The following is a 23857-nucleotide window of genomic DNA, read 5'->3' as shown; positions in this document are numbered from 1 at the left end:
ATCACAATGCTAGGTGTAGTTCAGAAACAGCTTACAGAACCTAACTCTACAAGATGAGCCAGTCCATTGAAATTTTCCAAGTGGCTATCACTCTTTTCAAAGGGACAAAAGGCAGTGTATGGATTTTTCATATCATAGGTATTGATGAAGCAAAGACGTCTGTTTCTAAGAAATGCCATCAGAGTTCTATATAGAAAGAAAAAAACACTGCATCTTGTAATTAAGTACGGCCTTAAAAAAACTTTAAACACAATAATGCAAAGAAACCAATTTTGCTCTGCTGCTTAATTAGGTCTCCTGCCTGTAGCAGGCCATCACATTATGTTGACCTATGCAATACTTTCTGGAAGAGTCACCTCCAGAGAGGCCGAAAGCCATTTCCATCAACTGTATCGATGCTGACACTGGAATGGTACTATGTCTAACAAGGAGGAGTAAAAGGGAGATTTAAAAAAATATTTTTGTGAAAAAGCTCAGATTTATGCTTTACAAAAATTAGATATGTATTTTCCAAATTAGGGGAAAAAAAGTTTCCCCCTTTTTTTTGCTAATTCAATATTTGAGGCAAAATGAAAGATTACAGTGCTTATAACATGTTTTATTCAATTCACATAGAAAAGCATGCAGTATTAATGTAAAATGGTACAGTATTAATGTAAGATGTTCAGTGCACATTAGGTAAACAAATAATTAGCATACAAACCCATTTTTATCGTCCATACAGGCATACCAAACACATTTAGAATAACAATGATTTTTGGGAACCAAATTAAAAATTGTGCTTAACTTCAAAAAGAGACAAGCCATAATTACAGTGTTAAAAGTGATGTTTTCTAACTGAAGTGCTGTGACTCTGAAAAGAAAGGGGCTGCTACCTTACACCCACAAGAATTTCAGTACAGTACAGTGCTGTGAAATAGTCTAAGCAGGAACATTTCCTCTGGGAGGCAAGTTTTATGGCAAAATTGACATTAATTTATAGCAATTTCATGAATCCATAGGATATATGGTCAGTAGCTGCCTTACATGCACAAAGTGTAATATTTAGGAATGGGAAATATAACCTTTAAAACTAATTCTTACATAAATGACTAATTTGACAAGATCACTTAGAATTGTCAAGGAGCCATTAGAAGCTGTGCTCACAATTGGAAGAGCAAGTAATCTGATAATTTAAAGAGCATCAAGAACTCCCAAGCCCCTAAGTAAATAAAACGCCCAGTCAATAGAATCAGGAATGGTTTTTCCTTGGGAAAGAGCTTGCAATGGGCAGGCGAAAGTTCAGTTTTCACATAGTCGAAAATGACACGATCAGAACTACATGGAAGTTATTAAAAATTAAGTTCACCTGTAAATATTAAACATTTGCAGGTTTACAACTTTGAGTCACGTTTGATTTCCTAAGCAGAATCAGTTTTTGGTGGTTTTTGATGGACTAGCACTGGAAAGGCTGTTTTGAATTTTCCTCTTGGTTGACTGACTGATATTTTTATTTTTCCTTTCAGCTGTAAAGGAAGACAACCAAGGAGGATTAATCTGACTTTGCAGATCAGATGACATCTTTAAAAAACACGAACCAAACTTCTGTTCCTCAAATAACCTCTGTGAGTTACTGAACAGTACATTTGGGGAAAAGTCCCTTTGAAATAAAGAGTTTGGAGGTTTGGCATCAGTAGTCACTACGTTTTGGCCTGTAAACAGTGAAAAGTGGTCATTCATATCTATGTCAGATGAGGAGAGGTTGGAAAACATAGCAGTTTTCCAGCCAGTTCTGTCAGCTACCAGATCACTTGTCTCTGGACACTTCATACTCTGCTCCTCATTCATCTCTTCCAGATTCTTCTCTGTTCCATTCAGAAGTTTAGCACACTCTGTTGACTTTGAAGAACTGTCAAGATCAGAGGACTTGAAATTATAGCACGGACTTTTGCTGTTGTCTGACTCAGACATCATTGAGTCTAACTCAGAAATTTTATCAAGGTAGGCAGCATCCATAGAGGCCTCGCTGGAGGTTCTTGTGCGATTCATTTCGGAAGAGCAGAGAGTATGCAACCTCTTAGGTAAGCAAGAACTTGTTTTATCACCGGACTTTACTGTTGCCTCTTCTGACTGACTAGCTACTGAATTTTGCTCTGATCCATCAAAGTCTAAGTTCTCAGCAAAATTTGTTGGGCAGGTGCCCCAAACCCCTGATCTTCCTGCAGTAAAACAGTTTAGCTTCTTTTCGCTATTACAGCTGCTTGTGCTGTGCTCAGAAGAATCTTTGCTGCAGTCATTGGAAGTGTCATGAAATTCTTCAAATTTCAGTTTTCTCAAGAATGCTGATGGTTTTCTTGCATTTTCTTTTCCATCAGGAGTGTTCAGTTGAAGGCGACTGAGAGACAGAAAAGAAGTGCACGGTGGTGGAAGATCATAAAGTTCTTCATCTTTGTATGGGGTGCATTCCTCAATTTTATTCCACTGGTCTTCTAAGCAGGCCTCCATATTTGTACTATTTTCATCCAGGAGAACCGTGTGACATCCTGGAAATAGTTCTTTCTCTGGGGCACACTGGGTATTTGAGCTATTCAAGCCATCTTGACTAGAAGAGCTTAAACAAGTTCCACCACTTGTCAGCTGCTCAAGACTGTCAGGACTTTGACTGGTGTTCAAAGACTTTTTCTCCTCAGCTTGGGTTTTCAAACATGTTGTATCTTCACTGCTCTCACCTCCTTCAGCATCTGTGGAAAGCACTCTCTCACTAACAGCACTCACTGTCTGGCTTCCTTTGCCTGCCTTTTTCAGCTGTAAAAGCTGACACTCTATTTCTTCTATGTATTTATCACTTCTTTCCAGTGCTTTTTTCAGACGGTTCATTTCACGTTCACTTTGTTCCACTTTGGAATGAAGTGCAGCTACTGTAAACCTACCAAACCTGCAATAACAAGAAAAGAAAGAAAATATTAAGATGGAAAAAGGCATTCTTGTGAGGGCTTGCAACCTCATTTCAAGACAGAACAAAGCTACTAAACATTCTGTTAATTTGAAAACAAAAATCAGAACTCCCCTCTGTTTGTTATGAAAAAAAATATTGAAATCATCACAAATAACATACAGGTGGAGGTGATACATGAAAAGTCAAAATTAAAGTATTAGTGGTAGCAAGGCAATAACAAGCAGATTACCCTTCCAGTTCTATCAATTCAACTCAAATATGCATGAAGAATTATCCCCTAAAACAATGGCAAAGATTTATGATAACATTTGAACAGTGGTCCACATCTTGAAATATTTACATTCAATCATTTTCCTACAGTACAGCAGTGTTTTACAATACATTTCTTTCACAATGTCACCTTGTCAAAAACAAAATGCTGATATGAAATGCTGAAATTGCATTAGTCCTTTGAGGTGGTGTAAATACTTATATAGACAATTTCAATTATGTTCCTATTAGATAACATATTTTCCTCACCCATTCTGTGAATGGCATATCCACTTACTTTGAGTTACTTGTTTTTCTGAGCTTTACAACCAGAACAATCTGACTTCTGTCTTGACTCCAATACAAAAACCTGCTGCCTGTGGTTTGCAAAAGTTGTCTGCTTGTGGGGTTTCCAGCTTGAGCACATTTTCAACTTCCATGATACAGACTTGCCTTCTCCTCATCCTCCACCAGCTTTCAAGACTGACCTTCCCCAGAGGGCAGGTGAAGGTTTCAGCTATATGCCCTGATTAATTCTAACCTGTCACTGACAGGTGAGCACCAGGGAATTCCCTGCTCAATCCAAGGCTTTCAATTTACATAAAGAAAAAATAATTAAAGTTCTGATATTATTAGAAAGGAGAGAAGGACCTGCAGCCACCCTAAAACTCTGACAAATAAGGTTTTATATCACAAAGAAAGGACAATTTTGTATGTATGCTTACACTGAATTTCCATTTTCCATCTTGCAGCTCCATGTTACAGCACAGACTTCTATTTACTCTTTCAGCACACACACTGCCTGAGATTTCTACGTTGTTCTTTGTTTGTCTGCCTGTCCCTCCGTCAGAGCCACACTGAATTTACATTCCATTTTCCCCATTCCACCAGCTCACCTCCTCACAAAATGCTCCCACTGCAACCCTTGGATCAGTGAAATCTGAAGGAAGTATATCTGTAGCCTCCAACTATACTGGCAAAACAGCCATGGATCCATGCATGCATTTCTAGCAAACAATAAACCATATTCTGCTTCTTCAAGTCTTGAGCCTGAAGCAGCAGGAAGCTTCTGTATGCTGACAATTGCAATATAATTAACTGGACAGCTGGGGAAAGCAATAAGGGCTATCATAAGCCCCAAAAAATTGGGCAGGAGTGACCACCAGATCTACTGATCCATTTCACTGTTCAACTGCTTCTGCATACTTAAAGAACTCTGAAGACTTTGGTGTAGATGGTTCAGTGATTGATAAGATTTACACAACAGTCTAAGACACTTCTTTCACAGCTAGCAGACCACTTTTTAAATTAAATCAGCCTAAGCTTCACACAGTTTTGGTGCCTACCACTCACTTCCTTGTAGACAAGAAATGGCAATGTAGAAGTTTTGCACTTAGTACGATTTTTTTTTCCCCCAAAAGAAGGTAGCTGGACTGCAACTCAATGGAGGCAAGGATCCCTTCACCTCTACAGGACGTCTACCCAATTATCTTCATGTTCATAAAAAAAGAAGATAGAAAATTTTTCATTTGCTTGCTCTCTGGAAAACAAATTTTCCCAACTGCTTATAGCAGTTGGTCCATTTCTAGCTGCACACAAGAGGGAAATAGGCAAAAAGGCACAGAAGCCTTTCTCTCTCCCCTATGAAACTAGGTAAAAGCAGAATCACAGCTCAAGAATGTTTCCATTATATTTTCAGGGGAAGGGGGTTACATGAAATAAGCATCCTTATATACAACACATTTGGTTTACTTCCTCCTCCAGTTAAAAGAACACAGATTTTAGTTTGATACCAACAGAGTCACTGTAGTACAGCAGGGCCCAAGCAAGAGCTTTCCCACTTCCTAAGGTGACCCAGAGGTATTTATTTTGCCTTTCTCTAACAGACTTATTCACACAGTTTTACAGGAACAAACCCTACAGTCCTTAATAAAAGGTAGAAAGATGATGCAAAAATACACTTTAGCTGAATAGCCAAGTGAGAGAAAGGGAAAAATGCTTTTGTAAAACAAGGAATATTTTCTGAAGTCTCCTCTAACAGACATGCTGACATAGAAATTAAAACATGTTAACATTTATATGCATACCTGGTAATTCCTTTTTAATGGAAGAATGGTGTAATATGTTTATTTAATGCAAATAGCATTAGTGCAGCCTGAGATTTGCTTATGAGGAAGCACTGTATTCTCAAGTGTAACTTTTAAAACAAGTGTCCTCAGGTTAAAAAAATACAGTATGCTGTTCAAAGGCAAATAGCATCACTAATATGTTAATTGTTGCAGAGGGACATGCTTGGGAATTTTGGTTTTCAGAAATGTAACATATGACAAGCTGCCTACAAAGTTTCTTCTGCAGTTAGGCATTAGAGCAGTAGTTGCTTTTGGTTCTTGCTTAAAGACTTGCATATGTTTATTTCCCATATTTTCAAGGACATAGATTTTTAAGACAGCCAATTACCCCAGATATAGGTGCTTTAGTGACTGATCCAGCAAACCAGAAGAGAGTTTGAAAACATTCATATTTTGGTTAAAGAAACCAGAACCCTCCCCATCTCCCCACACCAAACCACATATGAGATTTTTTTCTTTTTTTCCCCTTCAGATGTACAGTGAGCATCGCTATAGCCAAACAATTATAGTCTTAAGACAATGATAATGGAATGCAATACAGTTACATGAAAATAAATGTAAGTTTCACTTGCCAATTCAAATAAGTTATATTTCCTGAAGTATTTTAATTATTTCACACTTGGTAACAAGGAGATGAATTCTTTGGTAGAAGTCAAGGTATTTAGTATACATGTGGTAAAGAGCACACATATACCAAAAGGAAAGCCATATCCTCACATATGGACAGACTTTTAAATCTTAGTGTCTTTAGTTGAATCACTGAACCTACGACTCTGGATCTCACTGCACTTCAATACATCCTTCATATAGAAAACTGCAAGCCCAGAAAAACAAAATCATCACTCATAAAGTGAACAGGAACACATTTCAGGTGGGATTTGGATCCTTTAATACAGACACCTAACAATATTTTACATCACCTAAAGCCTTTTACATGACTGCTGGCCCCCACATATCACTCTGGAAGGCTGTACCACAGCTATCAGCCCCAGGAACGTGTAGTGGATATTTTATAGTGTGTGAAGTGACACTGGATATCTAGATGAACATTTAAAGCTCATATTTCAGGACCTTTCCTTGGTAAGAATCCCTTTTCTTGTCCCAGCATGATTCTGACTTGACACAAATCAGAAAGCTCCAGTCAACTCTCACCTACGTGAGCAAGAAGAACTCACATTGCTGGAGTCACCCTCCTTGGCATTATTCCACAACTGCTCCCTCAGTTATGTGTGAGTACTCCCATCCTGATTTTATCTAGGATACAGTTACTTTTCTTGACAGTAGCTACTCCGGGACTATGTTTTGGATATGCGATGGAAACAATGCTGATAACACAGGGACGTTTTAGCTGCTCCTGTGCAGTTCTTGCAACAGAGTCAAGGCATCTACTGCCTCTTAACCCATCAGTGAGAAGGCTGGGGGTGCACAAGAAGTTGGGGAGGGACACAGCTGGGGTAGCTGATCCAAACACACCAAAGGGATATTCCAAACCATTAAATCATTACACTCAGAATAAAAAGCTGGGAAAAGAAGTAAAGGTGGGATATTCTCAGTGACCGTGTTTGTTTCCTGGAGTCCTGCTTTCCTGGAGACATCTGAACACCTGTCTGTCTGTGGAAGTGGTGAATTAATTCCTTGGTTTGCTTTGCTTGTGCACAGCTTTTCTTTCCCTACTTAACTGTTTTTACTTCAACCCATGTGTTTTTTCACTTTTATTTCTCTGCTTCTCTACCCCGAGAGGGGAGTGAGTGAGAGACTGGGTAGGGCTTAAGTTGCTGTCTGGGGTTAAACCACAACAAGTTCTTCAGAAGTCCATTTAGAAACTGTTTGTGAAATTGAAGAACAAATTTTTCAGTTGTTTCTTCCTTCTCTTCTTACCTATCAGCTCTGCAAATTCAGCTTTAGGGTTTTATTTTATACATCAGTGACCACTATCTGCAGCACATCTCTCTGGTTGAGCCCTTGAGTCAGTTTAAAACTACACAACCTCATACAAACTCTTTCTGGATTACAAGCAGCTGCAACAAACAGTTTCCTTGTATAACCACTTTCTGAAGACTGGGGCTGCAAAGGTGCTATGGAAATTGACTCTCCAATTCTAATCACCTGATGGCCCAGGCTGGGAACTACCCTGCAGTTCAGGATTCATCCTCCAATAGAAACAAGGGGTGAAAAGTAGAAAATAAGGTACACTCAGGGCTTATTACAGTTTGAGATAAGGGCAATGCCAGAGTGTACAACCAAACCCAGCTCCATCATTTAGATACACATTTTCCCTTGGGTTCTGCAGTTAGATGGGAAGAAAGGCAGGAAATTCAAGAACAAACCAGCTGAAAGACTTACTAGCTTTTACAGTTTTTTGATGGTATCATGTACCAGCTGTACCAGTTCTGCAATTCCTCTCTATATCACCTATGAAACGTGATCTGCAAAAACACCTTGGCAGCATCCCAGGTTTCATACAACTGTCTTAAAAGTTTTGCATATTTGCATAGACATCAGAATTAAAAAAAAAATTACTGCCAAATGAGGGCCTATTCCTAGCAAGCAAAAAAACCTCAAACCCCACAAAAGGTCAAGACATACTGTCGACCGGGAACACACAAGTCAGGTACATTCTTTGACATGCGCTTCCACTTTTGTGAAGGGAATTTGCTGAATTTAGATAAATATGCAAAGCCCCTCTAAGCATTTTTACATCTATTAATAAATCATCACTGGCTTTCTGCCACCCTGTTCTTTTGAGAGTTTTAAAGTTCTCCTAGAAGTTTTCATGCCTTCTGATGTTTACATATTTCTACTGAATTTTCTCACACTGTTCATATACACAATGATTGTTTTGCATTCTTCTTTGTGGGTGGAGAGAATTGATAGACTGTTAGTTTGATCAGTGTGATTGGAGAGGCAGCAGTTTCATCCTCCAATCCACTGTCACTTTTGCTATTGTACATATAGTAGAGTCAGAAGATGAAGTTTGCTTTTTTTATTTATTTTTCTTTCCTTTTATATCTAGCCTGCTTGTGTGAGTTATTTCATGTCATAGTTTAACAGTTTTTCATGTAAGAAAGGCAGATTATCACCAGGGTCAGCAAACAACAAAAGCTAGAAAGAATGACTTCAGAACTACTAAAAAAACCCCAAAAAAGCCAAAAAAACCTAAAAAACCCCCCAAAACAACAACCACTACTGGAAAACTCACAAAACCAGAGTATGATCTTAATGTCTTTACCCATCTGCCTAAGGTTTAGATCTTCATGACTAAAGTAGGAACTTTCTCAGGATTTAATTCATTTGAAGGCTATTATATGCTACTTTCCTCTACTTTACTTTTAAGGCCACACTGCAGCTAGTGTTTGAAAATGCTCACTCCTCTGGACCAGGAAACTTGCAGAGGTGAGACCATAGCCCAGTATTCTACCAGGAAAGACAGCAAATGTTCTTACCCTCTGCACCCTGGACACAGGTTTTTAGAAGCCTATTTATAGGTCTGGTGAAACGCAGATTGAATTTTGTATTCTGGTATGTGCAGAAATATTTGAGTTGGGTACAAATTTATTGTTGTAAAGAATGATGAAGAAAGTCAATGGGTCAATGGGTTTAGATTTCAGTGACCCTGAAGTCACAGATCTAGACAAAATAAACAATAGAACTGAAAAACTGCTCCTCCCTCCCTAAACTGCAACAATAAAACAACTTGCAAAACCAGAGAAAAAAGATAATGCAACAATTTTATGCATGTTACAGATAGTTTCTCAGACTGGGATTTTAACAGGCAGAAGGAATTAAATATTTAGGGAAAAGACTCCTAGGAAGCCCAGAAGTCTGGTTCAAACCGATTTGAATCTAACCATTCATAAAATATACTATACCCTGGAGTAGATGGACTTGCTAGTTATTTTCCTTCAGGTAAAAAGCAAACATCCCTTTGCCAAAAATGCTTTTAGATCCACTGTGCCCTGCCAATAGACCTAACAGCTTTCTATTTCAAGTACAGCTGGAAGTAATAGGGCTTTATTATCCTGAAAAACTTAAGTTTCAAAAGTTGTTTTGCTCTTCACTGGGAAAGTGGAAGTTGCTGAAAATTCATCAGGAGAAAAGGTAAAGAGAGAACAAGCAACAACCACGACTCAGTCTGATTTGCCTGAGAAATGGAAGACTAATGCAGGTCTTTGGTAAGAATCAGAGCTAGAAACTTACCCTCATTTGCCTTTCAGACCTGTGTCCCAATTAAATGATAGTATGATATGGTGAAGGTCTAGTCTCAAAAATGTTTTGAGGAAAAAATAGAAAGCTAATCAATAAATCAACATCATCAGTTTAAAAAAATGTATAAAAATTCCTGACATGGCTGAAATATCGATTTTATTGACATGCATGACATTTTCCAGCAGGTTTTAATGGATAAGAACAAAGAAAAAACAATCCTAGTCTATGATAAAAGGAAAGTTTTTTATTGACTACTGAAGGAGGCTAATTATACTTTTCCTGGTGATGTGAGAGGTAGAGTCTGTGTTAGAAAGGGATCATTCACCTGCCATTAGTGTTCCTTCTTCTGTAAAGCAAAGTCCACTAAAACAATTTATGTTGTGCCATTTAGCTCCAAAGTCATCATGCACAAAATGAACTACACTTGGGATATACAGAGACTGAATACTGATAAAACCTTTACAAATACTTTGACACCAGTTTTACTTAATTACTTTAGTAATTTGTTTAAGCATGAATCCATACCTGAGAATCTGAAGCTAAGAAATATATAAAAAATGAAATGATACTGGTGGCACTAAATTACAAAAATCCAATTCAGTAGCTGTTTTAAATTACATTAAGACCTACTCAGACACTTTTCCAAAAATTACCTTCTGAAAACTTCTGAATAAAGCACACAGGAACAACTGTACTTAGAACTGTACTTGCACAGAAACTTAATTCTAGTGACATTGTTGGGCTCTGATGCTTATGCCTTCAATTCTGATTTTATAGGCAAGTTAGAAAACTCATTTATTGCAAGTCCTGTTCAAAGTGTGAAGCCTAGCTGAAAGACCTTTTAAATATTACCAAAGTTTGCCAACAGAGCTGAAAGAATATTTTAAAAATGTCTTGATGTTAGGTCTGATCTAGATACTGACCAGACTAATGACCACAATAATTACAGTTCATTTAAAAATTCTGCTAACAACATTAAGATACGAGAGATTTCTCACCACCTGAAGGATATACCTGGGATTTGAAAGAATGGAGTTTGTTATGCATCAAAACATCAACCTAAAGCAAGCAAATAAATGGGTTAATTCCCACACTTTGAAAGGGGACATTAACAGCACAAAAGCTACATGAGGAAGGAAGGTAACTTTTTGAATAGCAATCTGGCAGAACTGGTACTGGCCATTGTGCTGGAAGTGTCAAGTAGAAGGAAACAAAAGAAAAGGTATCGCAAGGTATTGATATAAGATGTTGTAAGGACAAAAGACAGTTTTACTGCTCTAGTTAGCGCTACCAAGATTTCACTTGTAGTCTAGTTCCAGTTCTAAGCGTTATGATTTCAGAAAACCATCGGCACTGGAGATTCTTGAGTGCAGAGCAAAAGCAAATAAACACACGTTTACTTTTTCTCTCAAGTCATATATATCTAGATGACCTGGACAAATTCAATCTTTAAGATGTAACAAGGAATGAATGGGTATAGGCTGGATTGATCAAAATTTAATGTGCTATGGGGTTTCTTTCAGGACAAGTTTTTCCTTGCATGTACTTAAATTCTTGTAGCACACCACTGGGCTCAAAGCAAAGCAAGACTCAAAATAGCAGAATCAGGGTAGAGAAATGAAAACTCCAGAAGTGTTTGAACAGTTCCTAGCACAGTTTAAGCCTGATTCAATTAATGTCCTAAATCCCATGCACAGCTCTAGAGTTATCATAGGCCAATGATAATTCCAAATAGGCAGGCAGGATGTGGTGTTTGTTCAGGAGACTGAAATAATAACAATAATAATAAAGTAATAGCAGAGACACAGACAGGCCAATCTAGTGGGCATCTGGACTGCAAGACGGATCCTGACATTGTCCAATTTGTAATAACATTTGGCTATATCTGGGCTTCTAAACCAGAAAGTGATAGGCCATTGTTTTAGGCAACCATGGTAAAGCATGCACAAGCTAGAAGAAAGGGAAATTGTCTCCACTGGGGAGTTTGCCTTATAGCAGAAAAGTAGAAATCAATTTAGATTATCTGGTCTTTTCTAGGATTTATTTAATTATATCTATTTACTTTTTGCCAACTCACTCTTGAGTCTTATGGGAAAAGATACACCATGCCATAGAAGCCATTGCTAAGGCCTTAAACAGGGCTCTATCTTACTAGGGGTCTTCAGGGCAGAAAGTGCTTTCATGTATCTGCAGCACAAGTATCATGCATCTTCTTTTCTGTTGTCTCTAATAACAAGCAGTGTGGCAAATAAGCTCTTCTACAAGGATGAATTTTCTCTTCCAGCAGGTGTGTTGCCAGAACTAAAATAAAATCCAGAGAGCTTTCTTTTCACATTATACAGGTGCCTCCAAATCCCCCTCCTCAAAGTATAAACTTTTGGCCAATATAGCTATTAACTTTTTAATATCTAAACAAATGAAAGAAGAAAGGTAGGAAACCAATGAAAAAAAGGAAAAGAACTTTAAAAATATCAATATATTGCTTCACAAAGTACTGCCAAGAAAGAGGTACCTTAGACCACAGCTGTAATGACTATGGTGAAGTTTTTGCTTTTTGAGGGTATTGTCATTGGTATTATAACTATTTAAAACAGAGTATTAAACATCGATGTCAGCTCTTAGAACGTTCTCATGCTGCAGAAGCCCAATTCTGCATATGTTGCCCAGATACAATGTTTCAATACAAACCCAGTTTGTATTGAAACTTCAATACTGGCCGCGTAACAAAGGAATAGCACTTGCAGTCTACTCATATTTCTTCACTGTGGATTTGCTGCGATTCTCTAAGTTGCATTTCTCCCTCACATGCTGCTGTTTTCTAAGTTTAGTTTTTCACTTAAGTCCATGAGGATAAAAATTCCAACGTCTACCTGGAGACATATATGCAACACCATGTACACCACCACAGTTTTAGATTAAACAGGCCTACAACAGTTAAACAGTCTAGAAATAAAAGATAGTAGCTTTTAAAATATTCACATACTTTTGGGGTGATCTACTATCAACTTCAGCTTTTAGTCGCAAATTCTCTCTTAAAAGGCTATTGTTTTCCACGCTCAGTTTCTTATTTGCCTAAGGAAAAGAAAAGAAAAAAATAAGTATACAGTAAAAGAGAAATGACTTCTAATATTTATAGGACAAGCTGTTTCTCCTTTTTAAAGGGACAGAACTAGAAATGTGCAGGCAGGAAACAGCCTTCAGACAGGGACACCACTTAAAAATCACCATGGGAAATGGTTTGCAAAACTGAATAGCGAACAGACATTTTTTATTTATATTCCCAAAATACATTGCAAGTGTCCTATCTAGGGAAATAAACACAGCTATGTTAGTTAGCACAGAAAGTCATTAAGGAGATGTACTAATGGCAATTCCATGTTTTTTTTTCCACATGACTAAATACGTTAAGTACATTAACATTACAATGTGCAGGTATCAGCAAAACTAATGTTGAACAGCTTCCTCCATTCCAAATTAGAGAGAGATTACTTTGTGGGTTTTTGTCTTGTTTTTAAAGCATAGTTATCCTGTGGATGTAAATCCATTATGACAAGCTATTTGCAGTCTTTCTTCACTTTCTTCCAAGACATTCTGATTAAGATTCCTGATTCACAACCATTCTTACTCCTTGAATTGAGGTCAATTCCTTCTTCTCAGCTCAGCAGACACCCTTGTTAACAACACACTTCATACAGAGAGAAGTTCTCCTGCCACCGTGCTTCAGAACAATGAATGCCACTATCCCAACAAGCAGAATACATTCTTTGCACTTCCTACAGTCTGCTCAATCTCCCTATGCTAAAAACAGCACCACCAGTCTAGGACTCGTAATTCATAGCCTCAATTAGATAACACTTCTACTGCATAATAAAAGTATGATCTAGAGCTAGATCTGAAGAAAGAGCTATGCAGCTGGGCTCAGGAGTGAAATATACTTTTTCAGAAGCGTGAAATGGTGCAAGAAGAGAGGCAGAGAACTTTAAATGCTCATACAAATCTCTAGCAATCTTTCCAGGTGAAGGGGAGGAGATATGGAGCAGAAAAATATAAACAAACATCCCCTATCCCTAACACCACAATATTCCTAAATACAGAAAGAGTAACTAGAGACTTGTGGCAAAGGGGAAAGGTGAGCCCCAGGCTCAATGTCAACTACTCAGTATTTAAAAAATAAAGGCACTAAAAACTATCCTGAAAACAATGAATGAGAATTGAGGAGCGCTCAGTTCCAAAGCATCATCAAACCATTTGACAACATGGCCAAGCCCTTCCTCTCTTTCCAAAAACACAGTTCCCCCAGCTACATAATCAAGTAAAAAATTTCATTACTTGTGTAGCACTGATAGGCAAGGCATCCATGTGACACATGGCAAGGCAGGACTGAACCCCTCTGGTGTCTTTCTTCTGGCCTTCTTCCTCTAGTGCTCTACCCTCCAAGTCAGTAATTTACAAGCGACCCCTACTTACAGCAAAATATCTACATTAATGAGTTAATGTAATTAAGGCACTTTTAATGAGTGTACTTAGGTTAGGCTTTCTCCTATGGAGTTTGTTTCACCATTCCCGTAACTTTTATGACTCCAAAGTAATAAATAATACCTACTTTGGGCATTCCTATATTTGTCTGCTCTAGAACATTAAATGATAAAGGTGGTTGCTATTTCCTGATTCAGTCTAGTTTCGAAAAAGGAAGTGATGGCAACCACTTTTACTGAGAGTTCTTGTCTAAGTGGGAAGTGCTGTCTGGTTGAAACTCCTGGGTCAGGTACTTTTAGGGATGAGAAGGTATGTGAATGGGAAAGGGGTCTTACTGTTCAGAATGGGGATTGGCAGTGCACGCTGACAAGTGAGACAAGGTCTGCCAGAGTCAACTGACTTTAGGTACTTATGGAATTGAGCATCTGTTGGACAGGTAACATAGGAAAAAAGTGTTGGACTCAATGATCTTAAAGGTTTTTTCCAACCTAAATGATTCTATGACAATAGCTTAAGAATTCTTCCCTAAAGCCTATCTAAGCCTCTATTTTTTTCTAACTCTTCACCGAATTTAGACACTTCATACGCTTGTATCTCTTTTCGTGCTAAGGCTAAAGTTATACTGAAAAAAATATCCAAGCAAACCCCTTCTTCAGTCCCTGTTACAGTGTTCTTTTTACTTACCTAGGGGAAAAAATTAAAAACTTAAGTCACCCCAAAAGAAAAAGAGGAAAAGAAAAAGAAGCACCCGGGGTCCTAGAAGTTTCACATTAATAAAATGGCAGAACAGCACAATGTGTGCCTCCAAGTCTATAGCACAGAAAAAGTGTGAACACTATTAATGCTAAAAACTTTTTAAAAGAAGTCCTAAACACACCACATTTCAGTTTTGCAGGAAATAACCCAGTATTGTTCAGAGAAGAAATCAAGGCAACATTTTGAATAAATACAAGTCCTGTTTTTCCACCTTGATTTCAAATTAATCTGAAATTTCATTCTTCTTCAATGTTTAAAGTGGTCTTACTTATGACTGCAGGTATATTTTGCAAGAGACTTTTATTCAGAGGTATTTTCACATGCTTGTCTCCTTAATCTTTGCTTCTTCAGTATCAGATTTACTTCTATATTGCACCAAGATATATAAAAAGTCTGCAGGTTTCCAGTAAATGATATTCTGGTCAGAAAATGCTGAAGCTTGTCTATTTTCGGTCAAAGGGTCAAGTTACTCTGTCTCAGCAAATTGCACCAAAAATATCGGCTAGCAGGGAGGGCAATAGTGCAAAATCTGCCTTAGCCAACTGTACTGTGTTAGCCCACTGAATGTTGCAAAATAGATATATTATATAGATTATGGCAAGCTTGAAAAATCTGGTCATCAATACTGTCGACAAGTGCTACTATAATCCAATTACCCAGTCATAGAGTGACAGAGGAGTTGAATAAGAGTCACATACAAGACTCACTAGAACAAGCAATAACATCTGACATTTGCAAGGGCCATATGGAAATACTATGATACACGAACTGGAATTCAATTTTTTTCCTCCTTCTTCTAGATCTATGAAGTACCCGAAGGTCATGATAGCTCTTACTCCCATTTAACTAACACAAAACAGTTACACTACAAAATAGCTGAAGAAATGTGTTTGTTACATTTATTACCTCCCTTAGCTTTTCCACATTATCCATCAGTTTTTCACACATATCATTGGCAGTTTTCAGCTTTTTGCTCCATTCTTCTGGGGTTTCTGGGCCACTGGTATTTGCTTCATTTGCTGATTGGCTAGTATCTTCATTTTGGCAAGACAAAGCTGATGCCGCAGGATCCAGAAGAGATTTCATCTGTATCTGTAAACTGAGGTTTTTACCTCTCAAATCTTCTACTTCTTTTTGCAGGGATTCTATTTCATCCTAAAGGTGTCATAAATTCAGAGGAATTAAAATAATTTGTGAGATTAATTAAATAATACTGGCAAGTTCCCAAAGCACTTCAGAAACATGGGTTCTGGCAAGGCCAGATGCATGCCTTCGCTTACACATATATCTAAGTATGCTTATGTACTGTGCTTTAGGCAGGATTTTAATCAACCTGCACATTCAAGCATACTGAAGGTTTTAGTGCAGGGAACCCCTCGACTACATAAAGGACCCTGAACAAACTGTCGGGCAGACCAAAAGCTTCAAAGCATTCAGCAACATGAATCTATTATTAGGGCACTCTGTGGGAGGATTTCCTGTATCAAGAGAGTTCTTAAGGTCGTCCTCTGCTGACTCATTTGCTGTTACTTAAGAGTGTTTCTCTCATATTATTCTAAAATGTCACATGTTAGGATGCTGAAAGTCTCCAAATTCAAAACAGACAGAACACTGCCTGGAAAAGGCTGCTTCAGTTACACCAAAGCAGCAACATCTTAGGGAAGACTCTCAAAATGCAAAGAACAAAGCTCCTAGTTGTATCAATCTAAAGCCACAGGGAAGCAAAAACCTTCCAAAGCCTGTTGTTAAAGGGATAACAGACATCATTTATCATGAAAACATGTCTTCTACACTGTTTATCAATTCAAGGGTATGAGTTGGTCATGGTCACACTACTTAACGAGGCCATATATAGCATTTACATAAATCCAAGACATATTTTCACAAATAATCATTCCCACCCCTGCCCCCAGCATGGAAACAACCATTTAAAATTAAGTGTTTTTTTTTAGAAGAAATTAATGTTATCCTATGACTAGCTGTATGAATTTGGAGCTGATTCAACAGAAAGGCAGGAAGCATCTTATTCTTACTCCTTCTCTCAGAGAGACTAAAAGAACCTGAGCTATGGGCAAGCTTGTCATGAAAGATAGCTCTTCCTTCCCCATTGTTAAGGATATAGAGAGAGTCCATTTTCTTTCCCTCATTCTCCTCCTCATGACACATTTCCTTCAAAAATATGTGATGTCTTCACACTGCTGCTACTGAGGAAACTACAGGTGAGAAAACAAACTAAGCACATTCCTTATTAACACCTTTTAATCTTCCTCCCAAGAGAATTTGGAGCATTCAGCTCTACTTTCTGGCACCTACTCACTTTCAGGAAACAATAAAACAATAATGCTAAAAATTAACCTATGCCAGAAGGTTACAGTAACCAATATTCTTTAAGACAGAATTTAGTCTCTCTGAGCAACAGGGAATTATTTCAGAAAATGTCTGTGTTTGTATTGAAGACAAAACAAGAAGTTCCCCACACCTAATATGCATAAAGAAAATGCTGCCATACCACCTGGGGGTCGAATTCCAATAAAACTAAAGAATTGGCTCTACTTGGCTGACTGCTGCCTAGAAAGACTATCACTGTGACTTCAGTGGGACCATTTCAAGCACCAGCAAATGCTCTCTTGTAACCTTAGTCAAAAGGTGGCATTTTAATACAACTGAGTTTCACGCAGATACAGTATACACCTTTACTCAAATTAAAAACAGCAGGACTCAAAGTGAAAGGACAATTTGTATGTAGTAGTTTAACATCTGCAGTTCATCTGGAAAGTCAGAACACTTCCCCTTGTCCTTACCTCATATTCTTTGTGGAGCAATTCAAGCCTTGTTTTACGTAGGTGTTTTCTGACTGTTGGACTAAATATAGGATCACTTTCACTTGTTCCTCCTAAAGCAACAATAGGATGAAAGAAGCACTGATGCTGTTTCCTTTTCAGTCAATTCAATACTAGTAATCCACCTTATACAATTTTTCATATTATCAACTACAAAGGCATCTAACACTGGACCAATTGGCTACCAAGGAAGACTTAAAGTCCTTTCACTTTAAAAACAGATTCAACTTCAGTACCTACTAGTGATGTTTAGAAGTCAAAATCTTGATTCACAACAGGAAGAAAATTTTACAACTCTTTTTTCCCTTAACAGAATCCTATGCTATTTAAGACCATACAAATAAAATAGACCTGAAGGAAAGGGGCAGGGTATGAAGCATACATTTAGTTAGTACAAGTTACATTTAATTAGTACAAGTAAGTTTTTAAAGTGAGATTATTCAGATAAAATTTTTTCTCTTAGAATGAAACATCAGGGTTGATATTTTAAGTCAAATAAAGACTGCAGTATTTCCTAGCTCTGGGGAAGTTAAGAGCCTTATGCAGTTGCTGTAGCTTCGTCTTATTTCTATGCTGAGTAATTTTCTTAAAACGAAAAAAAAAAGGAGGAAGTGATGAACAAAACAAAACAAAAAAAACAACAAGTAAAAAAACCCTCATACTCATTCAAGATTCTGGATTGAAATACAACACTTCTTAGCTAAATGCTGGTCTCTTAGGTGAACAGGTTGTAATGTATAGGTGAGAATGCATTTTTTCAGTTAAAGACCCCATCCAACCAAGATTTAAAAACAATAATTAGAGCCATTGGGTACTTACTGTAGATAACCTCGCCATTAATACACACAATGTCTTTGGAACTTTCCAGTAACATCCCTAATAGCTACAAGGTTAAAGATTCAGTTAATTCTTCCCTAGATGTTGGTAAAAAACACACAGAAGAAAAGGTATCCAGACATCTCTAGACTCAAAGCAATCTCCTCCAGCAGTAAATACCAGAAAGTTATTTCAAAGCCTAAACTTGTCCTTACCTATAATCTCCTTGCAGGGACTTTCAGGCGTGATGGGAATCCTGCAAGCTGGGCACTGATTATTGTTCTTCAGCCACACTTCAATACAAATGGAACAGAAAACATGGTTGTTCACACAGATAACTGGGTGACGGACCTTTAAGCATTAAAGAGGAAATAAAAAGGGAAAAAAAAAAAAAACAACAGACTCTATGAATACCTTAAAACTCCTTCAAGTGACAAAATATGAAAATACGCAACCCCATCTCTCAGTGCAAGTCTGGCCTTGCAGGAAAGTGACATTGTTGTTTTGCAGGGCTAGTTAGGAGCAACCTCCTGACTCACAAGACCAGATTTCACTCTTTTAAAAAGGTGTAACAATTTCTGCAGAAGTAATGTCCTTGTTTCCAAGAGCTTGTTACTAACCTGAGCAGCAGCAGCACCTTTCCTTTACCCCACAACCTTCATGAACTATATCCAGCCACTCCAGCGAAATGCATTCTCTTCCCAAGGTAGAACACAACCAAATTAGGTGCCTTTTCTAAACTGAGGCACGGAGGGATCTCTACTAGCACCCTCCAATACTTTGCTGTGGAAGAGGTATCACTGGAACATAAAGTGTTACAGATTAACTTTAGCCTTGCAGATAATCAGCTTTATGGAAACCAGCTTTTAAAAGGATCAGGGCCAAAACCACAGAGCTGAAATGTGAACCAGCAATCACAAATTCAAGTCTCCTACCAGATATGCATTGCTACTAAATAAGTCATTACCCAAGAATGGGGCAGCTAACTGAAGGATTAAATATTCCAATCAGACACAGACTCTTTCAAGCTTTCCCTCCCCTTCCAAAACGGTAGGGTAAACAAACTTTTAGAAAATATTAATGACAATGCACTATTCTCTCTTGTCATTTAACAATAAACCCTGTTTGAAAGTAAATGTATGTAGAGGGAACAAATATGACGAAGAAGAAAAAGACTTTATGCCTTTTTGCAGTTTGCTATAGCTTACTGTAATACACACTCTCAAATCTCTTACTTGTTAACATTGGTATTTGTGTTAGGGATCTTAAAATAGTGTTTTTTCCTTCAATCCTGTCTTTTTCCAAGGAATGTATTTTTAGACACAGAAACATCACAATATATATTACTTTAAATTTTATTGTACTGCACTTAAAGCCCAAGTTCAAGAGAATCTTCATCTTTAAATAGAGTTCCTTGTCATCTCCAAGATATTCCTCTTTCATTCTATTAGTAAAGTAGTCAAACTAAAAAGGAAAAATGAAATGTTGGCAGGGAGAAGCAAGCACCTGGAAAGAACAGTCAGTAACCACTTGGGCCAACATATCCGACATGTCCTGTAGGAACCGTACCCATATGATCAGCACTGTATGAGCTAAAACCCAACTGTTTAACCACTGAAATATTCATGGATATGAATTAAGGCCCAGATCTGTCACCTTCTTCTCCAAATCATTCTCTATGCCTCTGTTACCTTAGGATTCACAATATTTTTAAGACCTCCAATCTGATGGTCCTGAGAGTCAAAGGAATTATCTATACATAAACAGAAACTCAAGTTACTGAAGGTGTGAACAGAAAGAAACTGAACTTTCACCTCTAATTAAGAAGGCTTTTTTGTGTTTATTGCAAACATTAGCACACCAATGCTTTGGTAACATTTAAATATTACAATTTCCATTATTTCTAATTTAAAAAATCTTGTTAGTTATTGCTTTATTTTACAGAAAAAAGAGCCTTCTCACCTGCAGCTAGCAGGGAAAAAAACTACAACTTTTTCTCTAGACATACTTTCTTACTCTGAAGCAGCCTGAGAATAGTTGCATGGATGGTGATGATAAGATACAGAGCAGAGCAACATAAAATAATCCAAACAGGAAAAGACGTTTCATGAGTGCAGGTTTTCCCCCTGGGGAGCAAGAGACCCTCAGTTACCCCAAACCTGACACAGAATCACACATGAATGATTACTCTATATCTTTAGCAAAATAATAAGTCACATGTATTACTCTCCAGGGTACAGTGCTTCTGATTTACACACCTTTACAAGTTTCATTTCAGGGCTGGGGTTTTATACTTCAGTTCACACAATGGCTGGTGCTGCCACTGCCCCTCCCACCAACTGTGACAAGCCTAGGGGGTAGGAGATCAGGACATACCTACTACTAAAAAAGCATTTTACTTGAATTACAGCACAGTTCCAGTGCATTCATTGACCATAATATCCAGAAAGACAACCGTTTATTTCAGAAGGCTTAATCAGCTTGGTAATTTTGAGCTATTTCCTAATTTTTCACCTCCAACATAATGCCATCCCTATGCAGATCAACATCCAATCCTGTACACATTGACTTCACTTTGAAGGCACTTCTGGGCCTTCAGGCAGCACTAACGGAGGAGCAGGCACATGAAAAATCAGACACACCCAGTCAGTGAACCAATCCCAGATATCCTACACTGTTTCAACCAACACAGAACAGCGTCTTGAGCCCAAGCAACCTGTCGACACCAAAACCAACAAGAGAGACCTCCAAACATTCTGGGACAAGAAAAACAGTCTGAAGCAGATGGCTTCTGATCTGCTACTTAATTAAAAAATGCAGCTGTGTTAGAAGATGGCCCAGACTGTACCAAAAGAATATTCAGGTAACAAACATGAAATTGATACAAGCAATTCACTATTACTTTAAATGGTTATTTGCACATCTTGCCAATATACTTTCTGACATTGTTCATGTTAACAAAATGGACTAATGTGTCCCTGCTACCCAAGACTTCAGCTCCATCAAGAACAATGAGTGGCCAACTCATTAAAAGAATTTTTCTTCAACATTTCCTTTTTTATCCTCTTACCATAATCCACAGAGAATAGTTTGTATCTTGCAGTCAAACCTTTGCAAATTTTGCAGGGATAGAAAGAGAAACACTCTGAGTTTAGGGTAGACCTTCTACTTGATTTGAAGTCTATGTCATAAACCACAGAAGTATCAGTATTATGTCAACCCTCCATGATACTCCCTGCTCTCCCCTAAAAGGTAATAAAAACTGACAAGATTTTTTCCTTAACACAGGCTAAACAAATTCCTTTCTCCAACCTTAATAATCCTGAGAAAATGGGTTTTTCTGGTGAACTTTTTCAATGAAGTTCCAAACTAGAGACAAAGATGTCTGTTAAAAAGAAAGGGCAGTCAGAGTTGTCAGCTTTGTCAAAATTTAAACAGATTTACACGTCTAAAAGTGAGAGCATTTAAATATCTTTATTACATTAATCACCAATAGATTCACAATTCATTTATATATGTTAATGTATTGTCTCAGTGCAAGAGAGCAAGGAAGAGGGTGGAAGCCTCTTCCAGTACAAACTCAGGAACATCTAAAAAGGAAGTGAAAGTATGAAATAGTGGCTTGGAATAACTCAGTGGCTTTACAGCAAGATATGAATGAACACCTAACCAAACTGTTAAGTGCTTAGATCAGAAATTAACTAGGAACAAATAGCAAATATCTTTGTCAGTTTAATTTCACTCTCCTCTTTTCACTCCACTTTTTGCAGAGTGGAAGGTATCCATGCTGCATTACATACAGAGTACACTTGGGTTCTACTCCATTTTCATTAGACAGATAAACAGAAAAAAGAAAACTAACATGACAACAGCCAGGAAATCTTGCTCAGCTTCCACAAACAAACAAACAAACAAACAAACAAACAAACAAACAAAAAAAACCCCCAAAAAACAAAAAAAAAAAACCCCAAGAAATGAGTAAACGTGGTTGCTTAAAGTAACACGCTGTCAGAATTTTGAGACTTAAGGGACCACTTTCTGATCACTTTCACTACTAATGCTACACGCCTACTTCACACACCAAATGCTCCCGCTCTTTTATTATCACTCCAACAGAGAAGGTCTGGGAGCGAAGGCCAGGTGAGGTAGAAACAAACCAGACAATACGTGCCAGAGTACAAACACAAAAGGCTACTTCTTCACTTGTAATTATTGTTGTGCTTTAAGAAAAGAAAACGAGAGAAAAAAAAAAAAGTAGTAAGGAATGCGCAAAGAATTTGAGAAGCAATTAGCGACAGCCATGAAATTAGCTCTGGGGCTTTTAGAGAAGAACAGACTAGTAAGAGCCCTCTTCTTCCCGAGGGAAAAGAAAAAGGGACTGAGAAAAGGTCGGAGAGGAAACGGGAACTTTTTGTCCAGACTGCTGCAGTTTTGCTGAACAGTTTAGAAATCTGTTTGCTTATACGCCCCCTCTTTGTTTCACTTGTCCTCCACGACACAGCACCACACTCAAACACAGGCTCCCCGAGCGTTTACAATGGAGCACCCTACTGGTAACGGGAGAAAGCCCCCAGACGCCAGCACCTGCCCCTCGAGAGCTGCACACGGCATACCTGGGGCCCTCCAGGCCCATCCCACACCTCCCGGCACGATCCCGCCGGGACAACGCGCGCTTCCCAACCTCCCGAGGCTGCCGGCAAGCCCCGGCCCCCGCCGGGAACGGCGCACACCCCAATTCACTTCCCCGCACGGAGCCGCGCAGCCTTAAAAGACACAACCCCGGCCACAAGGGTCAGAGCGCCCCAGAGCTGCCGCCGCCGGCCCGACCTCCCTGCCCCCCGCAGCCAGCCCCGGCCCGCGGGGCCGGGCAGCGGCGTTACCTTGCCCAGGCAGATGTGGCAGGTGATGGGCAGCGTGAGGGACAGCGTGACGCTGGGGCCGTGCTGCGCCATGCGGGCCCGAGCGGCGCGGCCCGGCCGGGCGGCACGGAACCCCGCGGGCGGCCCCGGCCCCGGCCGCGCTACGGCAGCCGGCGAGGCCAAGCCGCCGCCCGGCGCAGCGAGCGCCGCGCGCTGTGCCGGCGCTGCCCTGCAGGCGGGCGGGAGCCGCGGCCCCTCGCGGCCCCTCGCGGCCCCTCGCGGCCCCTCGCGGCCCCCCGCGGCCCCCCGCGGCCCCTCGCGGCCCCTCGCGGCTCCCCGCGGCCCCTCGCGGCCCCTCGCGGCCCCCCGCGGCCCCTCGCGGCCCCGGAGCCCGGGCAGGTCTCAGCCTGCGCACGGCATTCCTGGGGGAAGCACGGCGCCATGGGGAGCGCAGGCACAGTGCCTGTGCAGGAGGGCGACGCGGTAGCAAGGATGATCTTCTTTCCCCTGGTAAACCTTTGCTGTGCTCAGGTTTCATCATGTTGAATAAAGATAAACGGCTGTTTTAATTCTGTTAACTGTCCTGAATCA

General features: G+C 39.2%; 1 protein-coding gene across 4 annotated transcripts; it reads right to left on the bottom strand.

Moving 5' to 3' along the window:
• Positions 1-577: 577 nt before the first annotated feature.
• On the bottom strand, positions 578-23434 carry OBI1 (ORC ubiquitin ligase 1). Of its 4 annotated transcripts, none has more exons than XM_021547998.4 (6): positions 23288-23434; positions 18623-18758; positions 17553-17644; positions 15658-15906; positions 12503-12591; positions 578-2914 (listed from the first exon to the last, which is right to left on the bottom strand). In XM_021547998.4, exons 1-6 carry the CDS (start codon positions 23357-23359, stop codon positions 1411-1413), a joined length of 2142 nt encoding a protein of 713 aa, XP_021403673.3. In that variant the 5' UTR covers positions 23360-23434; the 3' UTR covers positions 578-1410. The 4 variants fall into 4 exon arrangements, with proteins under 4 accessions (XP_021403673.3, XP_085432607.1, XP_085432611.1 ...); XM_085576481.1 differs by lacking the exon at positions 23288-23434 and adding an exon at positions 23021-23167; XM_085576485.1 differs by lacking the exon at positions 17553-17644.
• Positions 23435-23857: the final 423 nt, after the last annotated feature.

The sequence above is a fragment of the Lonchura striata genome, chromosome 1 (assembly GCF_050655825.1).
Source record: "Lonchura striata isolate lonStrDom1 chromosome 1, ASM5065582v1, whole genome shotgun sequence".
NCBI lineage: Eukaryota > Metazoa > Chordata > Aves > Passeriformes > Estrildidae > Lonchura > Lonchura striata.
This window is presented reverse-complemented; position numbering and strand designations above follow the sequence as displayed.